Source organism: Aspergillus sydowii, assembly GCF_001890705.1.
Source record: "Aspergillus sydowii CBS 593.65 unplaced genomic scaffold ASPSYscaffold_7, whole genome shotgun sequence".
Classification (NCBI taxonomy): Eukaryota; Fungi; Ascomycota; class Eurotiomycetes; order Eurotiales; family Aspergillaceae; genus Aspergillus; species Aspergillus sydowii.
The window spans coordinates 950185-978017 of NW_024467865.1; the positions used below are offsets into that span (position 1 = coordinate 950185).

Here is a 27833-nt window from a genome sequence, read left to right on the forward strand (position 1 = left end):
TTCGGAGACTTTCTCGACAAGCAATCCTTCAGATCCCTTACAAATAGACCAGGATATCTTAACCGATAATCACTAAAATACTCTGGAAGATATCTATATAAACCCAAAGAAAACAGCTCCTTTGTATATTGGAGTACACCAAAATGCCTCCCACCGTCGCGCTCGCCGGCGCAACCGGCAACCTGGGCCTCCCCATCCTAACCACCCTCCTGGACTCGAAGTACACCGTAATAGTCCTATCCCGCATCGGCGGGTCCTCCTCAAAACTAAAACCACACCCAAACTTCACCATAAAGGAAGTCGACTTCACGTCCGTGGCCTCTCTAACAGGCGCACTCCAAGATTCCCGCCCCGAAGCCGTCATCTCGTGCCTCGCCACCCTCGCAATCGGATCCCAGAACCCACTCATCGATGCCTCGGTCGCAGCAGGCGTGAAGCGGTTCATACCCGCTGAATTCGGGATGGACTCGATGAACCCGCTCTGTGTGCAATTACCCGTGTGCGCGGCCAAGGAGATGACGCAGAGGTATCTTACCGAGAAAACAAAGACCCATCCTGGGTTCAGCTGGACGGCGGTTGCGAATGGGCTGTTTCTGGATTGGTGTCTGGAGGAGGGGACTCTTTTGGACTTGAAGGCGCATAAGGCGACGCTGTATAATGGTGGGGAGGTGTCTTTTAGTGTTACGCTGCTGAGGGATATTGCGAGGGCGGTTGTTGGTGTTCTTGAGAACCTTGAAGGGACTAGGGATCGTGTTGTTTATGTGCATTCTGCGTGTGTAACGCAGAATAAGCTTATTGGGTATGCGAAGGAGAGGGATGGGGTTGAGTGGGATGTTAGGGTTAAGGATACGGAGGAGATAAGACGGGAGGGTCTGGAGGAGCTCGAGAAGGATGAGCCGGATGTTGGCGCGGCGATGCTGGGATTCAGTATTGTTGGGTGTTTTGACACAGCGTATGGGTGTGACTTTTCGGGGCATCTGGACAATGACTTGCTGGGAGTGAAGGAGCTAAGTGATGCTGAATTACGCGGAGTTGTAGAGAGTTTTATGTGATCAAGGCCAGAGTCTGGTCATAGGTATTTCGTAGCTCCAAGAGAGTCACCAAATCTTGTAAAGCCAAAGTTTAATCAAACAAAGTCTCCACATCCTGCAGACACTGCTTTCCTCCTCGGCGCGAGAGGTCAAATTCCTTTGGCCCTCCCTTGATGTACACAACCAGCTTCCCCGCAGTGCTTATGCGGCCGTAAGAAACACAGATCGTCTTGTCAGATATGTCAGTCTCCATTGTGATCTCGACTGCGCGGCCAGAGGCTTCGTCAAAGTATTTGAACGTGCGAGACTCGACGCTGTAGCTCGGGTAGGTCTCGATATTCAACCAGGGGGACCACTCGTCGTCGTCCTCCTCCCACTTCCTATTATTCTGGTAGATATCTCCTCTTGGGATAATTGATCCCTCGCGCACAAACACCGGGACAGAGTCGATGCCCAGAGTAAACGTCTGCGAGCTTCCACCGTCATACACATCCTGCTTGCCCAAGTACTCAAGATATTTGTGCCCCTTTGGGAAATATACACCCTTGCTACCGCTGTCCTTCACAATGGGCGCCACCAAGAACTCCTCGCCAAAGAAATAAGACTCGTCAGCGTCCCAGACACTGTCGTCAGCTTGCGACACTTCCAGGAAGAGCGCCCTTATCAGCGGCAGACCGTCCACCGTCGCCCGGTACATGTAGCTCTGGATAAACGGGATCAGTTCGTGGTGCAGCTGCGCAGTCTCGCGCAGAACCGCCACCAGATCGTCCGAGTAGTCGGTCCACGGGATACTACCCTCGTACAGCATGAGCTCGTAGACCGGGCTGAACGCCGAGAACCACATCCACCGCGCCCACAGCGCCTCGGTTGGCTGCTGCTCTTCCTGTCCAACCCGCCGCGTGTACCCACCGCAGTCGCTGCCCCAGATCGGGAACCCAAGCAGGCCAGTCCGGATGCCATTGCGGATGCTCTGCAGAAGCCCGTCCTCGTCGCTGGCGGGGTCTCCGCCCCAGACACCTGTGTACTTGCGCGAGCGGTCGTTGGCGTTTCTTGCGAAGTTGTAGAACCCTGCTGGGCGGCGGTTATCGACTGACGGGCTGCCCCAGCGCTCTGCTTGGCCTTCGTACAAAAGCTTGTGAAACAGGTAGCTCTGGATGTTCTGTTCCCAGACCGGCATCTCGTCCTCTTCGCCGCGGTCGATCTTGTAGCCCTTGATTCCGAGATCAGGCAACCAGTCGATGCGGTCTCGAAGGTACTCGTATGACTCTGTATTGGAGAGATTCAGGGCCTGTCCGTCCTGCTCGTCGCTTGCGGGCTCCAGCAGCCAGCCATGGGATGCAGAGACATTGTAGAGCCGAGAGCCTGGCACCGCCCTGTTGGCAACCCAGACCTGTTGCGCGATCAGTCAGATTATCCGATATAGGTACTTTATCTACTTTATTCTTCAGAACGAACCTGAAAATCCAGCCCTTTCTGCTCAACGTCTTCGTGCAGCGCACGGATATTCGGCCAGTACTCCTCGTCAAAGTCAAAATTCCCCCATCCCTCGGTACCGGTACCATATCTACAATCCACAGGGGATGTTAATTAGTATCATTATTAGGGCGAGAAGCGACGGGCGACAACTCACGGCCGATCAACCATGACCGCACTGGCCCGGATACGATGCCTTGCCAGTTTATCCACCACGTCCTGAACAAACTCCTGCGAATTGTTCACCCCCTCGGGAAACCCAGACTCTCGCTCAAAGTCGTTGTGCCAGAACATAGGCCCGTACGCCCTGGGCGACCATAGCGGCGACGTATCCGTCAGCCCCGCATACTGCGTCAAGAGACTCTTCAAGTCGCCCCCGGATTGCGGCAGAATGATGTAGTAGACGAGCTCCGTTGCGTTGAAGCGGAACTCGGCTTCTGAGCTGTCCTTCTTCTCCTCGTCACCGTCGTCGTCGTCGCTGGAGGGGGAATAGAAGGAATACGACCCCATGGCATGTGTATCCGTGTACACGGCGTATCCGGCACTAGACAGGAAGAACGGCGAACGCACACTGGCGTAGTTGATCCCGTCATTGCCCTGCATGCCCTTGAGGTCAAAGGCAATGTTGGAGTTGACGATTGACTCGTTGAACGGATGTGCCCAGACGCCGTAGTGCAGCGCCTCCTTGGCCGCAGAGAACCGGGCGCCAGTGAATCCCAGTGTGCTGGAGACGTTGACGCGGATAATTGTGGGCGTTGTGAAGCTGACATCAATACTTGTGTCGTCCGAGTCTGTTGACACGGCGTCCATGCTGGTGTTTGTCCTGCCTGCTAGAATGCCCGTGTTGGAGACGACATGTTGGTTTGCGGGATCGGTGATGGTGAAGGAGTAGGGCGACTCGGAGTCGACATGGAGAGAATACGATGATGATGATGATGATGATGATGATGATGATGATGATGATGCTGCCTGGGCCACAGGGGCAGTGGCAGCGGCCACGAGGGCCGTGAGAAGCGCTGCTCTGAACATGTTGATGGTGAGACATTGTATCGCACGTACGGCTGGTTTAATAGTCGAAGGGAGTATGTGCATCCATCCATCCATGGTTCCAAGGCAGATCATCTGGATTGGTTTCTATTGATGGAAAAGGCCTATCCGCCCGAGCTCATAGATTGCATGCAGTATTTACAGAGGCGATCACTGACGGGTGAATACTACCCAGTTTAGCCGATGCCCCTGTATTCTCCCGATCAGGCGTCTTGGACTACTAAGTAGTATACAAGATGTTTTCAGTTTCAACTCGATAGGTGGATATTAGTGTACAATATCGCGGAGATGGTTTAAGAACAACAACAAGCGGTGACTTTGGTGGATAAACAAGCCCTGAAAACGGGGAAGGTGTACTGCTCGCCTTGCATTGACCCGATGACGATTATACTAGGGGCTAGTTAAATAGACAGAGACCGCCATAGTAACTGGGAGTTGAATAGCGCAACAAATCATCCTATTTGGTTTAAAATGCCAAAACTATTCCAGTTACTCAGGACCTACGCCGCTCTTGCTGGTGCCATTCTACCCTTGCACGCAGCGTATGCCGAAGCAGCAGCAGCAGCCGCAAACACCCGCGTCAGACTCCACGACGGGTGGAAATTCTGGCGCTCCGACAACATCCCAGACAAGGTCGTGTATGAGCGGCGTTCCGATGCCAATGACGACGACCTGACCGTCCTCAAAGACTGGATCCTGCCTGCCGCGAACGAGTTTATCAGCGACAGCGACAACCACTATGCACAGCCGTCAGAACAGCCGGACATCGACGTCGACTATGTGAAGGCTTCCTACGACGATGCGGACTGGGCCAACGTCACCGTGCCGCATGACTGGGCCGTTGGGCTAGGCTTCCTGGAAGACGACGATATCATCCCGAAATCCATGGGGCAGCTCCCAGTGCACGGCGTGGGCTACTACCGAAGACCCTTGTCGATACCACTTGATGACCTCGAGGATAAGACCGTCTTCCTGGAATTCGATGGCGCAATGTCGTATCCCATGGTGTGGGTCAACGAGCAGCTTGTTGGCGGGTGGGCCTTTGGGTATACCTCCTTCCGACTGGACATTACCAAGTATCTGAAAGCCAACGGTGACAACCACCTCGCTGTGCGCGTGGAGAATCCCCGAGGCGACTTCGAGCGCTGGTATACTGGCGCCGGCCTCTACCGGAATATCTGGCTCACCACGGTCGACGCAACCCATGTACGCCGCTGGGGGACCGCGGTCACAACCAGCGATGTGTCGGCGCGGCGAGCGACAGTCGATTTATCCGTCCGGGTTGACAACAAGCGAGCAGAGGCAGTGGACATCACTGTCGCAACGCAGGTGTATGAAATCGAGTCCGAGACCGGCGAGCAAGGGCACCGCGTGGCAGCCTTCCCCCAGCGGAGAATCACGATTGACGGCGGCGAGACCGCCCAAGTAAACGGCTCTGTCAGGATCAAGAACCCCCGTCTATGGGGCCCTCCTCCGTCTCAGTCCCCGAACATTTACGTTGCCGTCACCGAGCTCTGGAAGGGTAAATCTCTTGTGGATACCTACGAGACCCGGTTTGGAGTGCGCTCCCTGACATATGACCCCGACGACGGCCTCCTCGTCAATAAGCAACCTGTCTCGATCCAGGGCGTCAATCAGCACCATGACCTGGGTGCACTGGGTGCAGCTTTCAACACACGCGCCGCCACGCGCCAGCTGGAGATGCTGCAGGAGCTCGGCGTCAACGCGATCCGCATGGCGCACAACCCGCCTGCGCCGGAGCTGCTCGACCTCACGGACCAGATGGGGTTCCTGGTAATCAACGAGATCTTTGACTGCTGGCGCGACGGGAAGCGCGATCTGGACTACAATCTGCTGTTCGATGACTGGCACGAGGCAGACCTGCGGGCCCTGATCCGGCGTGACCGCAACCACCCCTCAGTCTTTGCGTGGAGCTACGGGAACGAGGTCAAGGAGCAGACGGACGATGAGACAGGCAGTGAGATCTCGTACGCGCTGCGTGGCATCGTGCATCAGGAAGACAGCACGCGGCTCAGCACCTTCTCCATGAACACAGCGACGCCCGACTCAGAGATAGCCCTAACCGCCGACATGATCAGCCTCAACTACCAGGGCGAGGGCATGCGGTACGGCCCTGCGTACGAGTATCTGACAGAAGGTACCAAGAAGACCCCGCAGTACGCCGCCTTCCATGAAGCCCATCCTGACAAGTTAATCCTTGGAAGCGAGGTCGCCTCGCCCCTCAGCCTTCGCGGCAGCTTTGTCTTCCCCGTCACTCCGTACAACAGCGCCCCCGTCAACGACACCTCCGGCGGTGACCCTCGTACCTCAGCCGTGAGTGCATACGAGCTGTACACCGCCGAGGCCGGGTCCTCCGCAGACCGGGTGTTCCTAACACAGGACGAGAACGAGTTTGTTGCCGGCGGATTCGTCTGGACCGGGTGGGACTACATTGGCGAGCCGTACTGGTGCGACGACTGCCGCAGCGGCTACTGGGGCATTATCGACCTCGCTGGGTTCAAGAAGGAGCGGTTCTGGCTGTACCAGGCGCGCTGGAGACCTGATCTGCCCATGGCATACATTGTCCCGCACTGGACCTGGCCTGACCGAAAGGGGCAAGTCACCCCGGTCCATGTCTTCACGTCTGCGGATGAGGCCGAGCTGTTTGTTAACGGCGAGTCCCAGGGACGTCTGCAGCGGGAGGAGCTGGAGTATCGGTTCCGATGGGACAATGTTACCTACGAGGCGGGGGAGGTTCGCGTGGTCACATATAAACACGGGGAGGAGTGGGCTGAAGCCAGCGTCAAGACCACCGGCGATGCAGCGTCGCTCCGGGTCTCTGCAGATCGCTCCGAGATCTCGGCCGACGGCGAGGATCTGTCGTTCCTCACGGTGGAAGTCGTCGATAGCGACGGGCAGGTCGTCGTCGACGCAGATAACAAGATCAAGTTTTCGGTTTCGGGTGGAAAGCTGCTGGCCACGGATAATGGCTTCCCGGCAGATTACACCTCCTTTGTCTCCCCTGAACGAAAGGCGTTTAATGGCCTGTGTCTGGGCATTGTCTCTGCACAGGCGGGCAAGGCGGGTGAAATCTCTGTTAAAGTCGAGAGCGAGGGCTTGGACTCTGCCGAGATTCGGCTGGTGGCTGGTTAGGGCAGATATCGGACTTATCTACTCTAGGTAGGCTGCATGCGTTATAGAAGTTGTACCTATGGTGTCTCGAATCAACCTCGTATGTTCCTGCTGGCTCTTCGGTTCCTTTTATTCCGAAGCACGTCAGGGATACTGGAGAAGACCCAGCATTGATCGACATCAACAGCATGGAGATTGTCTAGAAACGCGGGGTATCGGGCAAATACGAAAGCCAAGCAAAGAACATGGGAAGACAATCTAAGTAGGTTAAATGACCTCAGTTGCTGCTCCCATTGGCCGGACACTGTTTGCCCGAATGACTTCAGTTCGCTGGTATCACTTCAAGTATGGAAGAGTAATATAAAGCTTTGAAAAGCCCGCCTCAGTAGTCTACTCCACCTTGCGTTTTTCACCTTCTCAGAAGCCTGCACCCAGCATGCGTTGCATACTGTTTGTACTCTTTTCCCTAGCCAGGACTTGCCTGGCGCAGCCTTGCTGGAGAGACGTGGAATGCACAGGGCCTTCATCCGCCGCCTTCTCAGGGCCGTGGGATAACAACATGTTCGCCCCGAGTTCGCGCACCGTGCAGCCCAAGAGCGTCCTCACCCTGCCGGACGGAGCGTTCATGGCCGATTACGGAGCAAACATCACGCTGAACAAGACAACGCCGGTGCTTGTTTTCGACTTTGGGATGGAGGTTGGAGGCGTTGTTTCCGTGGACTATACCGCCACTGGAAATACAACCACCCAACTAGGGCTTGCCTTTACAGAGGCAAAGAACCACATTGGCACCGAGTCTGATAGTTCTCGCGGAGGCAGCGGGGATATCGACGGCGCTCTATACACTGATGTCTCCGCCGGTGTCCGGTCTTATACGATGCCAGTTGCCAAACTGCGCGGTGGCTTCCGTTATCTCACGCTATTCCTCGACACGCCTGACGCGGACTCGGTCGTCACCCTCACGAACATAACCCTTGAACTATCATTCCAGCCCACGTGGAGCAATCTCCGAGCATACCAGGGCTACTTCCACTCATCCGACGATCTCCTGAATAAGATCTGGTATGCTGGCGCCTGGACACTGCAGTCGAACTCGATCGCCGGAAATACAGGAATGAGGACCCCCAGCGGGGACGGCTGGGACAATATCGAGACAATCAGCAGCGGAGATACGGTTCTTGTCGACGGGGCCAAACGAGACCGGTTGATCTGGACGGGGGACATGGGCACGGCCGTGCCCAGCGTCTTTGTGAGCACGGGCGACTTGGAGAGTGCGAAGAGTGCGATTGCTGTGATATTTGAAAACCAGGTGAGTAGCCTTTTCCTAGTGCGACGTTGCAGGCTAATACTACGTAGGCTGACAATGGCCAATTCCCAAAGGCTGGGCCTCCGAATGCGATCTATAAGAGTGACAGTAAGCATCCATGCCTAGTCAATATAATTCCTGACGCTGAAGTACTGCTAGCGTACCACCTTTGGCATTTAATCGGGACGTACAATTATTTCCTCTACTCGGGCGATACAGATTTTATCGTCAAGTACTGGACTCAGTTTACAAAAGGACTCAATCGCACTCTTAGTCTCGTGTCCTCTACTACTGGGATAGTCAACGTGACTGGGGATCAGGACTGGGGGAGGTTCACCTATGACACAGAGCGTGCCTCTGCCAGCATGCTGTAATGCTCTCTTCAAGGCTTTCTTATACCACACTAACCTCTGCATAGTCTCTACCGAGCACTAAAAGGAGGCGCAGACATCGCAACCTGGCTTCCAGACTCTACAGCCGCCGCACAGCTGGCCCGGTTCTACCTCGAAAAGGCAGAAACACTAAAGACAGCAATCATGTCTCAACTGTGGGACACCGACGTCGGCGCGTTCCGGGACAGCCCGGACTCCAGCCTCCACCCCCAGGACGCCAACAGCCTAGCCCTGGCCTACGGCATCGTCAACCCAGGCAGCGACAAAGCCTCCCAGATCTCCAACTACCTCGTCTCAAACTGGACCCCAATCGGGCCATCGTGCCCTGAACTCCCCGACAATGTCTCCCCATTCATCTCAAGCATTGAGTTAGCCGGACACTTCCGCGCGGGCAGGCCAGACCGCGCACTGCAGCTCATCCGCGACCTCTGGGGCTGGTACCTGAATCACGAGAACGGGACGCAGTCGAGCACCGTCGAGGGCTTCACCACGGACGGGACGTGGGAGTATCGTCTGGACCGGGGGTATACGAAGGGTGCCCCGTATCTCTCGCATTCACACGGGTGGAGCTCGGGTCCAACCTCGACGTTAACGGAGTATATGCTTGGGCTGAGAGTGACGAAGCCTGGAGGGGAAACGTGGCTGCTCCAGCCAGCGAGCTTTGCTGAGCTGGACTTTTTGCGTGGTGGATTCACTACACGCCTTGGACGTTTTTCGGCCAGCATCACGGTTGAGACGAAGTATATCGAGGTTCAATGGGATACGCCAAAGGGGACAAAGGGGTTGATTGATTTGCCGGGGCTGGACTCTTTCTGGGTGAGTGGGGGCAAGGGGAAGAAGAATCTTGCACGGTAGACGGAATGGTGGACTTGGTGGACTTGGGAGGATGTTCTGCAATGCTGGTTTAGACCTACACAGTATTGGAAGATATCTCTATTTTGTAACCGCCAACCGTCTGAAGAAGACCATTAATGCAGGGACCATTATTAACCTTCCTGCAAGCTCTTCACTGCTTAAAGACCGCAATAATACGACAAGAGTATGTAGATAGGTCTATTGACTTCTTTGGTTAATGCACCCTCGCACCCCAACTTTAACGCACCATTTATTCGTTAAGATACGTCTTGGGAAATATCAGAAAGGGTCCACGTTTTTCTTCTATCATTAACCGAGAAATTTTAGAACACTTGAGTTGCTATATAGATTTAGAATAGTTATGGTTATACATATATTATATACACAGTGTCGCATCCGCGCACTGGATTAGGACTCACTTAGGGCTAGGGTCCTCCAACACTATGGCATCAGAGTTTAGCCATCAATCACCACAATCAGCCATCACATGAGACGGAGCTGATTTCAATCCCTTCTCCACAAGCCGGGCAACTATCCTCTCGACGGACTGCTCTATCTCATTCCGAGATTTTCTGCCTTTGACACTGCGATACACCACCCATAAAGGGAAGAAAGTTGAGGCGGGCCCGTAAAGTTTCATCTCATCCATAAGAAGATATTCCATTCCCACAAGGATCGATTTCGAACTACAGTATATCTGTGCCTGGATCTGTTCCAAGCCCATGGTGTCCGGTATCGGTATCTGCGCGCTCTGCCGGACTGACTGCGGGAGGTACCGTGCAAGCTTCTCCAGCTCGCTAAGGCAAACAATGCGGAAGGCCCATAGGTGAGTGAGCCCGTTTGCTACGGTGATGTTCGGGAACAGAAAAGAGACATCCATGTTCGGGAACATGGAAAAGTCGTTGCCTGGGTCTCGGCCGTTGGGCCACTGAGGAGGCAGATCACTTGCGAGAGATAGGACTTCCTGCCGCATGGCAAGACGTTCCAAGACGTCAATGAAAGAACGGAACATCTCAGCTAACTTGAAAGGATCAGGTTCTACTTGATCCCTGAATAAAATATCGTTTTGGTGTAAGAGAGACGGGATAGTCACTGCCTCAGTAAGAAGATCTTGCATGATAGACGGGCTTGATATGGAGAAGGGCGTTTCGACCCAGGGGCGTGAAGATAGAAAACAAGGCTGCCGTTTTCGTATGGAATCGAGAATCTGAGGGTTTTGTTAGATAGTGCGTCCAAACAAAAGAAAAGGAAGGGTGAATCTCACGAGAAGGGGTCTAAACCCCTGGAAAAGGCTATGCATTACCCCAGAGCGAAAGCACTCCGGGCCATAAGTCTCAAAGAATACCCCAACTGCTCCGATATGGGCCACGTGGGCGGCGCAAGAGTCTGGAAACATCAACTGGCCTCATTAGCTGCTGCATAGGATATCAAAGGTCAAAGAAGCTAGGGTTTAGTACTTCGATAAGGGTGAGACACATGATGGCAGGAATCAGTTCAAAAGAATGATTGTTGACGGTCAGATTTTTGCGAACCATGGATATCGCATCGTGGTAACTCTGAGAACTTGCCTCGACTGGAGAAGTCATTGTCTCTGCCAGCGCTTTCGTTGCTCTCCAGAGAATCCCGTGGTTACGACTCCCACGGAGTAGACAGGAGAGCACGTCCACCCACGCGCCGCATATTCGACTTGTTCCGAGGCCAAAGCTGTCAGCAGTGGCAGCGTTTCGTGCCAAGGGAATATAGCCCTGTTTGACTATTTCCGCGAGGTCTTCCGCATTTGGCTGAAGCGCGGGCGCAGAGAAAGGGTCTAAAATGCTCAGTGAAGCATGCTTGTCATTCCTTCGACTGGGCCGAGGAGACCGTTTAGGGATATTACGCGGACGGACTGGGCGGTTTGATGATGTCTCTGGCACAAATGTCCACTCAGGATCAAAGCCCTCACACTTTCTCCCCGTGTGCACACATTGGCCACATTCCGGGCGCTTGCCGTCGCACTAAATGGGCATCAGATTATATATACTATGGTCCCAAGGCGCTGAAACAAGCTCACCCCTATCTTATGCGCCCTGCATGTCTCACACACTGATCTCCGCTTGACTTTCATCTTGTGCGGCCACCTCGACCAAGAGATGGGAGCATTTTTGATGGCGCAGAAGGGTTGTTGGGAGCGGCGGCAAATGTCTCGGAAATTGATTACGAACGGTCCCCGATTGCTTGGCGGAAATGACATCCGTTTCAGGTTTAGCGGTTGTATAACATGAAAGTTTAAGCATTGCTTCAATCAGAGTGGCCAGGAGAGTGGGCCCGTTGAAGCGTGGAGGTGGATGGAGTTCGTAAATGGAGCTGTGAATGGAGTTCGTGAAATTGGCAGCCCCGTTTTTATACTCTCTACCATCATGGGCCCCGTGGGGATTTCGGTGACCATCACCAGGGCACGGTGCGGCCTGTCGGTGGCATCAAGCCCTGGTGCAAGCGAGATTTCCCCGAGACGTCCTTTAAAGCTGGCCCTCGTACCTCTTCTCTTTGCTCATTCCCCAAGCTAGGTTCCATTGCCATGTCGTTTCTTGTAAAAACGCTGATCGCATCGGCGGCACTTCTACCCTCGCTGTCGTACGCTCAGGCCAACGCTGGTGATGCCGGGTCGAGATCCCCAGACGCCTATCAATGGATTCAACCCGCAAACACCACCATCCTGGGCGAGTACGGCCATTCGCCACCAGTCTATCCCTCTCGTGAGTCTGTCCTTGCTACATGCGTGCTGGCTTGTTGCTGATGTTACTTAGCCAATATCACTGGATCAGGCGGATGGGAAACAGCATTGGACAAGGCAGCCCATTTCGTCTCGCAGCTCACGCTCGATGAAAAGGCATGGCTCGTCACCGGTGTGGCCGGGCCATGTATCGGGAACATTGGCCCCATTCCGCGTCTGAATTTCACAGGCCTCTGTCTCCAGGATGGCCCAAATGCCGTTCGACCTTCGGATTATGTGAGCGTGTTCCCTGCCGGAATTACAATTGCTTCCTCCTGGGATCGAGATCTCATCTATGAGCGATACCATGATTTGGGCCTTGAGTACAGAGGGAAAGGTGCTCAAATTGCCCTGGCGTACGTTTCTGTCCTGAATATACCTACCCTGCTGCCAGCCAGCTAACATTGTCACTTACAGTCCTGTTGGAGGCCCATTGGGACGGACGCCGTATGGTGGGCGTAACTGGGAGGGTTTCTCCCCAGACCCATACCTCACCGGTGTCGCTATGGAATCGAGCGTGAAGGGCTTGCAAGATGTTGGAGTCCAGGCAACGATCAAACACTGGCTTCTTTACGAACAAGAAAGCCAACGCTCGCCCACATACTACCCCAATGGCACGCTCGAGTTCTCAGTCTACTCCTCAAACGCTGATGACCGAACCATACGTAAGTTGGGTTTTCCTTTTCTTGCATCCCATTACGGACTGTAAGTTCTGACAAAAATCCTAGATGAACTCTACATGTGGCCCTTTGCCAATGCTATCCGTGCGCAGGCTTCCGCTGCCATGTGTTCGTATAACCGCGTCAACGGATCATATGCGTGTCAGAACTCGAAGCTTCTCAACGGACTCCTAAAGAAAGAACTAGGATTTCAAGGATATGTAATGAGCGACTGGGCCGGTCTCCACTCCGGGGTGGCCTCCGCCCGAGCAGGCATGGACATGGATCAACCGGGCTTCATTGAGCCCATGACACCCCTTCAGAATCAGACAGGTCTCTCTTCATACTTTGGGTGGAATATAACATCCGCTGTCCGAAACGGTACACTTCCGGAGACTCGCCTGGACGATATGGTCAAAAGAATCATGACACCGTATTATCTTCTCCGCCAGGATCAAGCCTTCCCGGCGACGGATCCGGCAATGGCGTACTATAATACCCAGTTTTCGAGTAACAATTACTCGATGGATTCGTTCGTGTTTGGAAATAAGAGCCGTGATGTTCGACAGGACCATGGCATCCGCATCCGACGACATGCGGCAGAGTCGACTGTAATGCTAAAGAATACGAACAATGCCCTTCCCCTGAAAGCGCCAGGTAGCCTAGCGATATTTGGTAGCGACGCAGCACCGAATACCCAGGGGCCTTTCATTCGTGGGCCTTCAGAAATTGGTACTCTTGCCGTTGGTGGAGGGTCAGGTAATGGGCGCTTTACTTACCTTGTCTCGCCCCTACAGGCCCTCGAGGAAAAGGCTTCCCAGGATAATACGCTGGTCCAATTCTGGCTGAACAATACCATGATCAAAGACGCAGACGTGGAGAGTCTCTGGGGCGCATCTGCTCCTGAGGCCTGTCTTGTATTTCTGAAGACTCGGGCCACTGAGCGCTTGGACCGTGAACATCCCACACTAGACCAAGATGGTGATGCTGTCGTTGATAGCGTCGCCAGCCGATGCTCGAATACTATCGTGGTGACCCACTCGGGGGGCATGACCGTTATGCCATGGGCAACCCACCCCAATGTCACAGCAATTCTTGTCGCCCATTACCCTGGTCAAGAGTCTGGACATTCAATCGTCGACATTCTCTATGGAGCCAAGAACCCATCCGGCAAACTTGTCTACACTATTCCCCTGAACCCTGAAAGCGTGAATGCTCCCCCGACTACCAATATCACCACATCCGGTGTCCACGACTGGCAATCGTGGTATTCAGAAGGCCTCGAGATCGACTACCGCTACTACGATAGCCACAACATTCCCGTGCAATATGAGTTTGGATTCGGCCTCTCATACACAACCTTCAGCATGGACACGGACTCGTTGGTAGTGAAGCCGACAAAGCCAGAGGCTCACATCCGTCCTCATCCGGAAGCTCTGGCAACACGCCCAGGTGGCAACCCAGCCCTCTGGGACGTTCTGTTCGAGGCACAGGTGACATTCCGGAATACGGGGGCGACGCCTGGTGCCACTGTTGCGCAACTCTATCTTTCCTTCCCCGCCGAGGTTTCAGAGCCTCCGCTCCAATTACGCGGGTTTGAAAAGACCGAGCTTGCACCGGGCGAGAGCTACACGGCTACCTTCCCGCTGATGCGCCGAGATCTGAGTTACTGGAACGTCACTCAGCAGGAGTGGCTTATACCCGCGGGTGATTTTGTCTTGCATGCTGGCTTCAGTAGCCGTGATCTACATGGCTCGGCGACTTTTCGTCCGTTGGCTTAGTTAGCGGATCCTCCTTGTATGAATATTCAATATTCAATATTCAATATCCAATCGGGTAGACAAGCTAAGTTTTATCCGTTGTCGTACTTGGAATGTTGACAGGGCGCAAGATGCGCGCGCGGTTCAGGTTGAAGTAGTATGAAGTCTCAGCTCCTACTCCATCGCGAATGTGAATCCATACGCGCTCAGCTTGTTCTTCAGACATCTGGAGACTTGTGCGACCTTTTCATGGTTATAACAATTCTTTTTATCAAATTGAAAATAGCAATCTATTAGGCACTTGCCTGATGAACATGCTTCTTGCAGTGGAGTTGTAGCTTGAGATCACTTAAGCGTGAAGAGTTTATATAACGATTATTTTCTCTGCTAGTGTATCGTGTACTGTCTATCTTTACCAGCTTGATTGACGAGAGAATAAAGATTCAAAAAACAAAAACATACAACAGCTGGGATTCGCATGTGGTCACCCACCATACTACTAACCAGCCGGCGTGTGGCTTAAGTACGGCTGAGCGGACGGGAAGCCCTGTTTTCCACACCCTGTGGTCGTATGTACTGGACAGAAGTAAACAACAATTGATGTATAAAAATCAATTTAGCGGGTCGAGCAGTGTGTGCAAGTAAGAGCTCCACGAGCTCATCGTCATCTTGATGATCCTGAGAGAACTGGCCCCAATGTTCACGGTTGGGAAGTTTCTGAGTTTTTCCATAGTCAGGAAAATGGTGTACCAGTGCCTCTAGCCAGTCCATGTCCGACAACCAAAAACGGGGAAATTCGTAACTGAGATTTTCCGTCCAGCTCAGCCGTGTTTCAAAGCGTCCTGTCATATCGCCTGCGACCCATTCGAAGTCTAGTTGCAGATTTCGGGTACATCTCCCGAGGTAACGGTGTCAAGGTCAATTTCAACCATGTTGGCAGGTAAAGAAATGATGGCAGTAAAGAGAAGACATGCCAGTTGGAAAGCGAACTATAGAATGCTATTAGGGGGATACAGTTTGATGCTAATGCTTCCATTGACTACTATGGAATCGCGATCCACAACAGAAAGGTTTCCTTGACATGAGACGAGGCCGTAAGTTCAGTTGCGTTGAAGGGCCATCGAAAACTGCAAGTGGACATGGCAAAATTCGGAAATCCGATGACGCAAAACGGGAAGAAAGTAAAAAAAAAAAAGACCATTCAAGAAAAAATTCAGACGGGAAGTTCAGTAGATGTGGGCAACTCTCAGTAGACACGAAGAAAGCTCTATCACCATCCGATAATCGGCCCCGAGGGCTGCGAGGCACTCGGATCCTCTGGGTCCTGACCCCAAGTAGTGCCAATGTTTGCATCATGGGAGTTAACGTTTGCCTGAGGAGGTTGGGATTCAACAGCTGTCAGATCTCCAGGCTGATGAGCTTCCCAATCCATAATTGTTGGTGCTTTATCTTCGGTACCAACACTAGTGATCGAAGCGGCTAAAGTGGCAGCTTGGGAACCTGGATTCGACAACTCGATGCCTGGACCGCCTTCACTCAAGGTAACCCGCATTGCCCATGCGTTCAGCTAATAGCTGGTTGGCGAACTGCATGATCCGTTCACAGTCATTCTGTGTCAATGCAGCGATGGTGCTGGCATCGACAACGGGATTATTGCTGTTCGACAGGATACTTGAGATATTGTTAATCAAAACTGTCGCTTCCGTAGGCTCGGGGTTGGAAACATTGGAACGTGGGATGGGACTGGCCAGACTGGCCAGACCCTGTTCCCTGGTCGTCGAGTTCATTATGAACCGTCTCAGCGTTTGCATGGGCGGCAGAATGCGAACCCGCACACTCATCCGCTGCCTCTGTAAGAACCGATCATAGCAATAAGTCGATTGCTCAAGAAAACTAAGCTTCAGGGCTAGGTCTCGTGACTAGGTCGGCCTGGTTCGTGACAGCCTCCGACCCTGGCTTGCCACTGCCAGATTCCCAGGTGCTTGGCTCATTGGGTTCGGTATTGTTGTCATTCGCCTCCATTTTGCCTAGGTCCCCCCGCCTATAGATAAAAGAGGAATTGCCGCGGAGCCATGATCTACTCGCGTTCATCACATCCGCAAACGAGTCGTGTATTGGAACACGAGCGCGAGTTTGGCGAAGAAAGTCGAGATATTTTGCTAACCCCACCGACATTGTTGTCAAAGGCTAGCGCGATATAGAAAGCCTGACTTCTGTAATATATTAGTTAGTTTGAATACTTTATTAGTAGATATACTTACTTCTTTTTGGATGGTTGTTCATGATCGGTCCGGCGTGCTTTGAGTCCTCTAGTCGGACTTGTAGCTCAACTAACTCATCAAGCCGTATAGTGCTGTTAGACAGCATTCTCTGTATGATTGCAAGTGTCGACGCAGCTTTCTTGACATTGGTCGTCGAAATCTGGCGAGAATCTGGTTGAGCCTGACTGTCTTTTACGTCCACCCACATTAATGCACCTCCATTCCGGAACGTCTTGCTTCGGCTGTTGTGCTTATCAAATCGCCGATTCACGTCAATGGCATATTCATCAAGAGTATCAGGTGTTTGCAGCTCTCCGTCATAGAAGACCTGACTGACAAAATCGCATAACTGGATATGTATCCGACGCTGTTCAAGTAGCTTCACCGCCGGCAAGCCATTCCAGATAAGCCGGCTAAATCACGAGATCTGGAGTTGTTCGGTGAACGGGTTTTGCTCTTTGCGCGAGAACACTAGCGGCCTTAGTTGGTGATGATTACCAACAAGTAGCATTGCTCGAGCCGAGTACCAAGCCATGAGTGGCCGGATTTCAGGTTCTGTCAATCGAGCTGCTTCGTCCACAATGATTACATCTGGTAAGGCGTTCTAGTGTCCCAGCTACAAATGGAGTGCAGACAAGGACATCTGATCTCTCAATAGCAGCATCCCGCAGCTCTCGAATATGAGAACGCAGTTTAGCCATGTCATCGCTGCTAAACGGATCATCATCAAGATACTTGACGTACAAACTCATCCCAGATCTTTTTATCTGACCATGGGCAAGCTTCGGTACCAGGTAGTTGCAACATCCGATAGGCGAGACTTTGCCTGACTAACCGAAACCGAGTATCATTTACACCGGATGGTATTGCTGTAGTAGATGGATGTTGCCGAACAATGAATCCAGCTGTTGCCATTGACTCCAGTAGTGAAGTGTCATTTTGTCCCTCGGGATTTATGACTGGGGACGAGCAGTGTCTGGCTTTGTCCTAGATCGAGAACCCTCGTAGAATACCTTGGCTTCTTCGCTAGCCAGTGAATGGCATCTGGTAACATCGGAATACGATTGGTTGATAGCGGGTTCCATGGATGCTGCGAGGTGATCTGCGACATGATTGATCGGCCCGACGAGTAACTCTATCACTAGATGAGCCGTGTGGGCGAGCAGGAGCTCCGGGAGCTCATCCTGATCAGCATGGCCTTGGAAGAACTGATCCCAACGCTCATGTTTGGGCAATTTCATGAGTTTGTCCAGAGTCATTCGCAGTCTAATTGCGAATGTCGGGTACATTTCCGCCAGGGTAACTTCGGCTTCGTCGACCGCGTCTTCGGGAGTCCATGCGTCGTTCTTGTCTTGGATGGAAGGGAGTTCGGAAGGTGGCAGAGGGTCTGTCATAACAATAGTTTTTGGCACCTAGAAGGGAATAAGAGATGGGCACTTACTGTCGACGAATAGCAGTATTGACCTGTCAACACTGAATCGCCCAAGCTCAGAAGGATAAGGAGCCTTGGCCTCAACGCGATCTCCGTAGTGCGTGTAATGCATTGGTTCTCCTTGGCTCTTTGCACCGCTGCCCACTGCTTCTGGTAGGAGATCATCATTGCTTCACGCATGCGTGTCATTGCAACGTTGCCGCGGTTATCATTGACAGTAAAGCCGATGCCTTTGTTTAAGTCTGGCTGCGAAACAAGCCAGTCAAATATGATAGAATTGGACTCTTTCCCTTGCATAGAGTCGATGGTCACAACAATTAGGAGGTCGGATGCTGGGAGAAGTCCGTCACGGCCGGCCTTGTAGAGGGCTTGTCTTATGCGGACAACCTGAGCCATGCGAGGGGTTGTTAATAGACACGGCCGATTTGTTTTTATGGGGAGAAGGCATGCCCTTAGCCATCTTCAAAGTTGTGACGAGTGGAAATGTTTGCCAAAAAAACAAGGATGGGAGAACGATAGTGACGAGTGCGGACTGGAGCACAGCAGGTCAGGGAGATTCGCGAGGATACAAGGCAGGATAGAGAGAGCTGAGATGTGAAGGAATATGGAGGAAGCTGAGGGCCAGGCGAGGAAGATATAAACAAATAGGTGAGAGTACTGATATCGGTGCGGGCAAAAAATTCCCTCAACCACAACACGCTTCGTTGGTTCACTCGACAAGCCCTGAGCCATGTAGAGCACCACGACTTTTATCTGGCTGCCTTTGTCACCGTGCCGCCTGTAATTTTCGACAAGGAGATCAACTATGAACTTCCTGTGATGGTCGTTGAATCTGGACATCGTTCCCGGCTCGATCTTGCAGGTCGAACCATCAACGCTCACAATGATATTACTGAGGTCAAGACTGGTAGAAGGCTGGCTGATTCCGAGAACTGCTTTGACTGCCTTGGCGTAGTTGACATTTGTTCTGATGCTCCTTGTTGACGGGTGAGACGTGAGCTGGCCTGTGTAGGTTCGCTTGTTCAGCCAAGATACAAAGCACTGGCGGTACCGGAACTGCTGTGTCATTTGCGCGTCGGGGCATGTACTTCATGTACTTTACCCATGGCCCAAGAACGAACTTCGCCTCCGTGACAAAAATTGTTTTGCTTCCTCGGTTATGGTAAAAAAAGGCTTGTGCTCCCCATGGTCGGAGTTGTGACAGATATGGTTTTTGGTCATGTAGAGCTTCAAAAGGTGTTCTTTTTGATTTGAGTGCATGAATAGGCATCCTACTCTTCAAATAGGCTGCGTAGCAGTAGCTTTCTGGCCAGCTGATGGGAATGTCGTGGTCGACATTAGAGTTGACGTCGGTTTCGTCAGTTTCGATGTTAGGGTTGTTGATAAGCTTGCGGGTACCCCAGCCCGGGTGAAGCATCTTCATAATTGGGCCGAAATTTCCTACCAGCAGATATGAAACTAGATTGTTGGTGTTGCTGAATAAAATTTGACATTTTCTGTAGAGGTGGCTCGACTAAACGAAGGTGGCCGCATGCCCCATACCAGGACAGGACTTCGGTTGGGTCACCGTATATGCATGACTGAACTAACTCGAGCTGGTGAGAGGCTGTATAGGCCCCAAGAATCGACGAAAATAGTGCTTCTGCTAGGAGGTTGATATCACGATATGAAAGGATCTCTTCGTCATCCGTGGAACGTGTAGAATATCGAAATAGGGTCGCAAATCTCACGGTACGATCGACATTGTCGTCAAATGCCAGGGCGATATAGAAAGGCTGGCGCCTGTAATATAATAATTCGTATATTGAATACTTTATATTGGTAGTTACACTTACTGCTTTTCTGCTGGGTGCTCATGATTGGTCCGGCGTACTTTGAGTCCTCTCGTCGGACTTGTAGCTAAGCCAACATAAACCAAATGGGGTAAACCTCGGCGGGCGAACTCTTGTAGATTCATCTATCAGAGGTGAGCGGCTCATCCGTGTGTATGGCGCCGTCTGGTGACGACAATGCCCTAGCCCTATTGGCCGGCTACCATCGCCCGACAGTAAGTGTGTGGCGCATTGTGATGTCTTATATATAAGCTTCAGGTAAACCCCTATATCATAATTAAAGTTGTTCAATGTAGAAGGATCTATCTGGTCAAGCAAATTGATTACAGGTCGAGCAGTGTGTGCAAGTATGAGTTCAACGGGATGGTCTGGGGTACAAAGCCTTCGTCCGCATCAATGTACCCGGCTTGAAATAGTACAGCGGGTACGCGCGGGGAAAGTAGAAAAGAGTGACTCTGGAGTATGGCAGGTTGTAAATATTCAGCATGCAGATTGCCGTGTAGACATTATCTCGCGTGGGCTTTGTGCCAGGAATATAATAGCTTAGCTTAAGCTTTTTTCCTTCACGAGGCGTCTAGTATTCAACTCCAGCACTCTTCGGAATATTGAACCTGGCGAGGACAAGGACTTGCTTTTGGCAATGGAGGCCTCGTACAATCGTCCCGATACTGAAGTTCTTCAGGTGGACCCTGAGCAAATGGACTGAAATATGCCGGTTGAGGATATCCTTCCCTTTTCGCACCTTTTGGAAGAAGAATGAGTATTTTGGATTCATATTCATTAGAAAAACGGTGGTCTGCTTCTAAGTTTGACTACCAATCAGTCAGTCTAAAAACGGGCCTCTGCCCGGAAAAGCTACCGTAACTGATCCGATCCGGCTTGTAACAAAACTTAGTAGTATCCATCGATGATTGGTCGGCCCAGACGAGCATGACTTGCCGTCGTTTTTGCATGGGATTGCGGAGAAACTCGACGATGGGCAGCATAAGACGAGCCAACAATCAGGTTTTCTCTGTTCCTAGCGGACATTGAATAAGTCCTACCCCAGCATGGAGAGTCTGTACATGTTCGAGCACTTGGCATTCCTCGGTATTAAACTGTGCCAATCCGCTCGCTTGATCCACTATCTCTTACGATATGCCTTCATACATATCGACTATACCCAAAAAAGCAATGTCATTTGACAGAACAACTTCCTTGTACTTGTTAGTACCGAGCGGAGGAGTCATTTCACGAAGCGCATTGACAAAATATTTGAAAGGTCGATTGTCGATCATCTGGATCCGGACCATGCGAGGCGGTGTAGCTTTGATTGTATTCGTAGCCTCGATGAGACCCGGGAAACCGAAACAATCAAGAGGAACGAGTTCGGGTTTGAGTTCCTGGTGGGTCTAAGTCTCCTTATCGTAAGGCGTCATCAACATCATAGGAACATAGCCAGCGGATACGATGGGTTTTGGTGCCAAAACCTCGACAGCCCAATTGTGTCTCGCATCTTCTTCTGTTCGCTGTCCATAGTAGAAGTTGACAAATAGCCGATCCCCTGCATACAGCTCAATAGATGGAAATCCTGAATCATCCCGTACAGCTGGCATAATAAACCCAAAAAAGCGTTTATTGTCGGCATGTGGGATGGTCATCGTGACCAATGGTAAGTCCTGGTGTTCTAGTGCCGTGACCAACCTCTTGTGCACTTCCTGCTCAGAGATCGTAGCATATCCAAAAACAGTGATATAATCACTCCAAGACGTAAACTGGTCTTCGTAGTCCTCTCAACGAGTGGGCGTTTTTCTGCTTTTGGGTATTCGCCCACTGGAAGGAAACGGACCTTGGGATGCTGTGAATACCATGCATCGTATGGGTTTTCCTTTCTGTCGTTTCATTTACGCCTCTGGGCATGTACTTCATGTACTTTACCCCCGGCCCAAGAACGAATGTTCCTGCGCGCGCCCTTCTCAAGGCAACACATAGCCTGTTGGCATCGGCAACAAATAACAAGTTCTTCTCCGCTGTGGTATCTAGAATGATTATTCAAGATTCACAGCCTTGAAAACTATCAGTTGTTTCAATTCTCACATCCTGAAATTCTCGATAGGTTTTCCGGAAACTGATATAAAGGTGCCGCTGCCCTCTATATGGGGTGAGGATTGTGATGTCGTTGGCAGGAATATTGTGTTGAACAATAAAGCTATTCAACAAGGCATATGTCAGAACGCAGTTTGATGGATTCACAAGAGACCGCCCTCGACCGTCCCTGGAATCTTCGCAATCCGGATTGTCAATAAATAGCACATGCTTGGCTTCAGGAAATTCTCGGCGCGGCTTTTATATGCCCGTAGCGTCGACCTTAGGTTCGTGACATATGGATCGAGGTGAGCTGCAGTGCGAAGTTGCCCATTGTAAAAGGCCTGGCTCACCAAGTCACAAATATCCCCAACCATATGCCTCTGTTCAAGGAGCATGGTGGAAATAAATCCGCCCAGTTGCACTTGTGAAGAGGGCCATCCTCAAAGATCCAGTAAAAGGATCATCGTTTCCCTTCGAGAAAGCCAACTGGCGCAATTGATAATGATCTCCAACTAGTGTCAGAGTCTTGGGTGTATACCAGCCGCCGAGTACTGGCCACAACTCGGTCTCAGTGAGCCGGGCTGCTTCATCCACGAAGGTAGCTGTGGCGTTGACGTTCTCACGGATGGAAGTTGCGCTTGCTGTGAAAGCAGTGCAAATGAGTGGTGGTATAACTGACTGTAGCCGTATTCAATGTCGAGAAAGGCGGTGGTTTGTTTGACAATCATGCCATTCACAGTTTGCACATGATAGCGTCCGACAAGGCGAGAGTGGCATTGCGCAATGCCCTCATTCTTGCGGATATCGTTCATCTCTGTTTCGCTAAACTCATCTCCTCGTACGTAGGAGCGAAACTGAGACACGGATTGGTTGTGTCCTTCACGGTTCGAGAAAGGCGCCTCAATTATTCCAGAGCCCTCCAACACTTGGTACGCCATGCTGAGCTCAATCAGCTTCGGTCTCTTGTCTGAGGTTCTGGATGGAATGATGGTTTTTCTGGCGTGGCTTCTCGGAATCACACTGGCCGTCATCATCAAGTCGAGAGTGCCGTCCATTCCAGCATCGGCGGCAAACACAGGTGTGCGATCATCGGGGTCGCGGGCTCTTGATCCACCAGCACGGTTGGTGACGAACTCTTCCTCTGTACTGATCGCATGACATCGAGTCACAATCAGATCATACTTTGGGTATTTTTGCTGAGGAAGACTGTTCATCGACTGTGCCAGATGATCTGCAACCGCATTTGACGGTCTCAGGATCATAACTTGTTTTCATTCATCTGAATGAGCTATGCGGTGACAGACGAGTGGCTCAAGTACCGAGAGACCCCATCGTGATCTGCCGGGGTAAGGGAACATGGATAAGGCATACCCCACTAGGTAGTTGGCGTAATGAGTGGAATGCCGCGGTTTGCTCGTTGTTGAAAGAGAAGGTCTCTTCGTAGGCTTCAATTTCGTGGATGCCTTCATACAGGTCGATAAAAGGCAGGGACAACGGGTTCTTACAAACAAGCAGCTCTCCGTTGGGGTTCTCTTCATCAGTCATGGCTCGAAGCGCACCTATGCTTCTCCTAAAGGGGAGGCCAGAGTCCAAATTTTTGATTTTGACATTGCGTGTTTCGGCCGCGGCGATGGCGTTCGATGCATTGAGAAAATCAGGGACAGCCTCAACATCGACGGGCTCAAGTTCGGGTTCAAGGAGTCGCCAGCTCCTTGCTTCGCTGTCCCAGCGGCGTTTAAGCATCATGGTAGTTGATCCCGCGAGTGTAATACGCAGTGGATCGAGGACCGTTGCTCCCCAGTTAAGGCTGGGGTTCAAGTCGTCAAGGTTTTAACCGAACACTACCTGGAGCTTGTCTCCCGGATAAAGCTCATGGTCCTTGTTCTCGGCGTCTTTGGCATTAATGAACCCAAAATATCTGCGATTGCCGGCCCGTGGGAGGGTGATTAGTCGCAACTGGTGCACTTTGTCTTCCAGGGCACGAACGGACTCGCAATGATGTTCATGCTCACATATTAGTCCAAACCCGTTGACTGTGACGTAGTCACTCCAGTGGTTAAAGCTCGTACGCGTGTTGTACAACACGGTAGGCCAAGCTTCGGGGGCAGGGTAATCACCAGACTGGATGAAATGGCGATGGCTATGGGTTGGGTTCCAACCTGTTCGGCCTGTGTTCATCCGGAGATGCATCCCAGATCGCTGTCATCCCCCCATTACGGGCATAATTACCTGGAATCATATGGATCGTTTTCTCTGTCACCTTGCATCGCTTGCTGAATGGAGGAACCCAAGTCGTCTGCGATGACAAATAAGTGAATCACAGTTCTCTGGTTGAGGTAGTCGCGGATGGGCTGGAGAGTCACTGAACCATCGCCGTAAACACGACTATTAAACGAATTTGAAGAATGGTAATCATTGTGATGTAGCGAAATATCCAATCGCCATATTTCGCCGTTACTAAGTAACGCTTCGGGGTCTGGGTGATGATCGTAAAGAATGTCGGGAACTGTCATCGCGCTCTGACCAAGCTCGGCGTTTACACGCTCAGTCAATTGGTGTGATGTCTGAAAAGTATGCATGGAACAGTGATTGTTTTCACCTGGTTGCTGCCCTTCAGGAACAACCTCCCTTTAATTCCATGCTAGCCAGTATCTCCTCAGTAATATAGAGGTGGGAATTCTTTTGGATAGATCGTGTTGAACCAGTAATATTATACTTGACCGCGTGTCTAATGAGTTATACATTAGAAAACGATGCTCAAAAATGGGGGGTAACTGTGCCAGTAGGGACTTACTTGACCCCCAAGTAAGAGGAGACGCCAATTTGTGGAGTACAAGTCTCAGTGATATTGACACCAAGGTCAACATCCTGCCATTTCCCCAAGAAGTTATTAGCATTGCCATCTGTACCATGAGCGGCGATAACAGCTCCTCCTTGACAGCTGGCTCGGCGACTTCTTCTGGAGTTGGGACGGGGTCGTTTGCAAAAAGGCTCACGACCCTGCCAAGAACATTTGGCAGAGACCACCTCACCACGTTGGCCACAGCAGACTTGATTCCGGCAGCTTTGGCGTACTCTTGTTCGCGAAACTCTTTGTAGACTTTTCCATGTCCGCGTAATGCATTGGTCTCCGAAACTTGTCGGTAGACGCGTATTTAGCTGACATTATTGGTCTTGGCGACGGCGTTCAATTTTTCATTGGCCTCGCAGATGGCGTCCGCAGCATCGTGAGAGGGTGCAGTAAATAGGACGTGGCCGCCGCAAGTCACGTATGTTGACGCCATGGCAACGATTGTGGACGTCTTGCCAGTGCCAAGATAGCCGATATAAGGAGGAAAAGGCCGAGAAGGCTGTTCATGCTCTCGATGCACTTGGCCTGTGATTGAGAGCATTCCTGGATAGACAATGTTTCCTTAATAACATTGTGGGCCTCGGCTTCGTCGGGTTGCAAGGGTGCGAGGGGGTTCACGAGGCCCCGCGCTTCAACGTTTTGGTTGAGCAGGTACTGCGAGAAACGCGTGAGATGCGGCTCGGTACATCGGCGGTTTATAGCGCTGACCTGCCGCTAGGCACCGTTGCGCGATATCTCGATCAAAGCTTTTGCGAAGAGGTATCTCGGCCTTTCTCCGACATCCACTGCGTACTTGAGATAGTACAGCGGGCGCAGGGAAGGTCGAAAAGAGTGACGCCGGAGTATGGCAGGCCGCAAATGTTTGGCGTGCAGGCAGTATCTCTGGTGGACTTTGTGCCAGGGGCGTGATAGCTTAGCTTCAGCTCTGTCCCTTCGCGAGGCGCCCAGTATTCAACTCCGGCACTCTCCGGAATATTGGACCTGGCGAGGACAAGGACTTGGTCTTGTGAGATGACGAAGGCGATGGCGACTGGAGGAGATAGCCATTTCTGAGGTCGGGGCATTGTTAGTTATAACACTGTCAGACAAAAGATTATTTTGATGTAGTGAGCACTTACTCGTGGATGAATAAAACACAGAAGACAGGAAGACCGGAAGACAGGAAGAGAATAGGAATACTGGAAGTTGTACGGATCACTTAGGGCATATCAGTACATCGCATCGAGAGACAGCAAGTGGGATATACTAACATGGGAACTCAGAGACGGTTAAGACCATGACCGATGATGCAGAAGAAGGGTGGGTATGCAGATGAAAGGATGATCGGGACGAAAGACTGAATGACCATGGAGTATGATAAAGATGAGAAGAATGCAAAAGATGAGAAGAATGAAAAAGACCACCGAAGTGGGAGGCAGCCCCCACCAGCCACCCCCTCCGACCCGCCCCCTTCAGGACAAGCAGAAGCTTTGGGGATGAGAGAGAAGAGAAAAGAGGAGAGAGAATGGAGGGGGAATGGCCTCTATTTATGTTCCTCCGGGTCCCTAGAATCTTGATGGCTGGGAGGGAGTGTTTGATTCATTGCAGGCCATCATCACGAAGTTGTACAAGAGGTTGTTTACCATCAACTTACATGAAGTCCAGACGGGGCTCTCCGGTGAACTCAGACAGCAATTCCCGGTTTATGTTTGGTTGGCACTTGGGCCCTTTTGTGCCCCATCAATGAGTGGCAAATCAGGTGGTTGAATGCGCGATTGATACAGGCTCAAGCGTGGTTTAGATCCTGGTTTAACTGAAGTCCTTCACTATGGATTAACCTACAGTGAAATATAATTAGAGTAAATGGTATATTAATAGTACATTAAAAGGGTCAGTACATAACCATTAATTTAATTCCGATTCTAGTTGAATGACGGGCAATGCACTGGGTGACATTATGCTTGAATTAGCGAGCCACCCTATGCAGCCCGACATCATCCTAAGCAACAATGTGACCATCACAAGCCATAGATCAAAGTGTGCGACATGAAAAGGGAATTGGGGGCCAGCGATGGCTCAAGTAATGGGTATTGGGGCATCAGTAGACGAAATTCGAGATCATTGTGTTGGAGGCTTTGGGCCGTATACGACATATGTTGTCTTTCCAGGTCTATTCGGAAGCAGTTGTGCCAATTTCCATTTCTCGAAGGGCGCTCGCTGCTCTAATCGTTGTAAGTGCATCCTAAAACATACCATGAAGTTAGCTAATGGCTGCTTCAGTTTCACGTCCTCGTTACAACGAAAGTAATTCAGATACACCAACCAACCAGGAGGAAGAAGAAGAACAAGGCGATACTGTGTACGCCCCAGTGAAGGCTCGTTTTGCTGGTTTCTCAGCCCGCTGCATACGCCGACCCATGACAATGGCTGCATCATTTGATGCTGCGGCGGCCGAACTTGTCAATACCGCTACAGTGATGGAAGAGGTACTGGCCAATGAGGCGTATTTGGACGATGTTGAAGATGAGGATACGGGAACATGGTCACATCGTGACCTTTGATTTACCTGAGACAGTGGATGCTTAGTCCGTAAGTAGATTATCAAACAAGAAAAAGAAAAAAGAAATAGGGGAGTGTTCAGGGTAGAAAGGCGCCAGATACTCGCGAAGTACCCATTTCCTGAATATCTATTAGTCTTGAGATCTAGAGATTAACCATCGTCAAGTTCCTATATCTAATACGACTGAGAATGCCGCCGGCCATGGATCGATACACTGTCTCTTGAACAACCTGTGAAATCTCGGTTGGAAGAGGAGCGACGGACTTCGTGATGTTCCACCTGTTTACTAGAACTCTTCATCAAGGACAAACATCCGTCAAAAAGCAATCATTTATCAGTGAAGGCCTTCAATATGGATCTTCTATGAAGAACCGTTCATGACGACTTTCTTCCCGCTCCTTCAAAAATACCCACGAACTATAGGAGGTTGAAAATGATTACTGTGAC

General features: G+C 51.4%; 10 protein-coding genes across 10 annotated transcripts, besides 1 other annotated feature; 4 read left to right on the forward strand and 6 right to left on the reverse strand.

Moving 5' to 3' along the window:
- The first annotated feature begins 84 nt into the window (after nt 1-84).
- ASPSYDRAFT_46850 (aromatic alcohol reductase) lies at nt 85-1164 on the forward strand. Its single transcript, XM_040847326.1, has one exon. The coding sequence runs from the start codon at nt 144-146 to the stop codon at nt 1050-1052; it is 909 nt and encodes a 302-aa protein (XP_040701470.1). The 5' UTR covers nt 85-143; the 3' UTR covers nt 1053-1164.
- On the reverse strand, nt 1123-3533 carry ASPSYDRAFT_90949 (uncharacterized protein; the record flags this gene model as incomplete). Its single annotated transcript, XM_040852412.1, has 3 exons — nt 1123-2421; nt 2487-2595; nt 2662-3533. The coding sequence occupies 3 exons, from the start codon at nt 3531-3533 to the stop codon at nt 1123-1125; spliced, it is 2280 nt and encodes a 759-aa protein (XP_040701471.1).
- Nucleotides 3534-3740: 207 nt separating this feature from the next.
- Nucleotides 3741-7022, forward strand: ASPSYDRAFT_46851 (uncharacterized protein). Its single transcript, XM_040847327.1, has one exon. It carries the CDS (start codon nt 4023-4025, stop codon nt 6702-6704), a length of 2682 nt encoding a protein of 893 aa, XP_040701472.1. The 5' UTR covers nt 3741-4022; the 3' UTR covers nt 6705-7022.
- An 81-nt stretch (nt 7023-7103) lies between these two features.
- On the forward strand, nt 7104-9527 carry ASPSYDRAFT_133676 (uncharacterized protein). The gene is made up of 4 exons (XM_040840647.1): nt 7104-7992; nt 8040-8097; nt 8149-8359; nt 8408-9527. The coding sequence occupies exons 1-4, from the start codon at nt 7120-7122 to the stop codon at nt 9234-9236; spliced, it is 1971 nt and encodes a 656-aa protein (XP_040701473.1). The 5' UTR covers nt 7104-7119; the 3' UTR covers nt 9237-9527.
- ASPSYDRAFT_180508 (uncharacterized protein) lies at nt 9527-11437 on the reverse strand. The gene is made up of 4 exons (XM_040843497.1): nt 11287-11437; nt 10694-11230; nt 10501-10635; nt 9527-10443 (listed from the first exon to the last, which is right to left on the reverse strand). The coding sequence occupies exons 1-4, from the start codon at nt 11338-11340 to the stop codon at nt 9700-9702; spliced, it is 1470 nt and encodes a 489-aa protein (XP_040701474.1). The 5' UTR covers nt 11341-11437; the 3' UTR covers nt 9527-9699.
- Nucleotides 11438-11775: 338 nt separating this feature from the next.
- ASPSYDRAFT_180510 (beta-glucosidase) lies at nt 11776-14553 on the forward strand. Its single transcript, XM_040843498.1, has 4 exons — nt 11776-11968; nt 12020-12341; nt 12403-12650; nt 12714-14553. The coding sequence occupies exons 1-4, from the start codon at nt 11791-11793 to the stop codon at nt 14423-14425; spliced, it is 2460 nt and encodes an 819-aa protein (XP_040701475.1). The 5' UTR covers nt 11776-11790; the 3' UTR covers nt 14426-14553.
- A 370-nt stretch (nt 14554-14923) lies between these two features.
- Nucleotides 14924-15253: a sequence feature (Protein overlapping with rRNA (ASPSYDRAFT_1071289, OJJ57670.1) was converted to a misc_feature.).
- Nucleotides 15254-18256: 3003 nt separating this feature from the next.
- On the reverse strand, nt 18257-18487 carry ASPSYDRAFT_120436 (uncharacterized protein; the record flags this gene model as incomplete). The annotated part of the gene is made up of 1 exon (XM_040840407.1): nt 18257-18487. A coding segment is annotated over one exon (231 nt), but the record flags the coding sequence as incomplete, so codon positions are not given.
- Nucleotides 18488-19316: 829 nt separating this feature from the next.
- ASPSYDRAFT_1071303 (uncharacterized protein) lies at nt 19317-20166 on the reverse strand. The gene is made up of 2 exons (XM_040839874.1): nt 19933-20166; nt 19317-19879 (listed from the first exon to the last, which is right to left on the reverse strand). The coding sequence occupies exons 1-2, from the start codon at nt 20052-20054 to the stop codon at nt 19468-19470; spliced, it is 534 nt and encodes a 177-aa protein (XP_040701478.1). The 5' UTR covers nt 20055-20166; the 3' UTR covers nt 19317-19467.
- A 654-nt stretch (nt 20167-20820) lies between these two features.
- On the reverse strand, nt 20821-21569 carry ASPSYDRAFT_32811 (uncharacterized protein; the record flags this gene model as incomplete). The annotated part of the gene is made up of 3 exons (XM_040845020.1): nt 20821-20947; nt 21064-21320; nt 21378-21569. 3 exons carry the CDS (start codon nt 21567-21569, stop codon nt 20821-20823), a joined length of 576 nt encoding a protein of 191 aa, XP_040701479.1.
- An 811-nt stretch (nt 21570-22380) lies between these two features.
- ASPSYDRAFT_32812 (uncharacterized protein) lies at nt 22381-25911 on the reverse strand (the record flags this gene model as incomplete). The annotated part of the gene is made up of 9 exons (XM_040845021.1): nt 22381-22637; nt 22676-23213; nt 23368-23803; nt 23837-24136; nt 24226-24624; nt 24791-24864; nt 24906-25124; nt 25161-25372; nt 25641-25911. 9 exons carry the CDS (start codon nt 25909-25911, stop codon nt 22381-22383), a joined length of 2706 nt encoding a protein of 901 aa, XP_040701480.1.
- Between the last annotated feature and the right edge of the window lie 1922 nt (nt 25912-27833).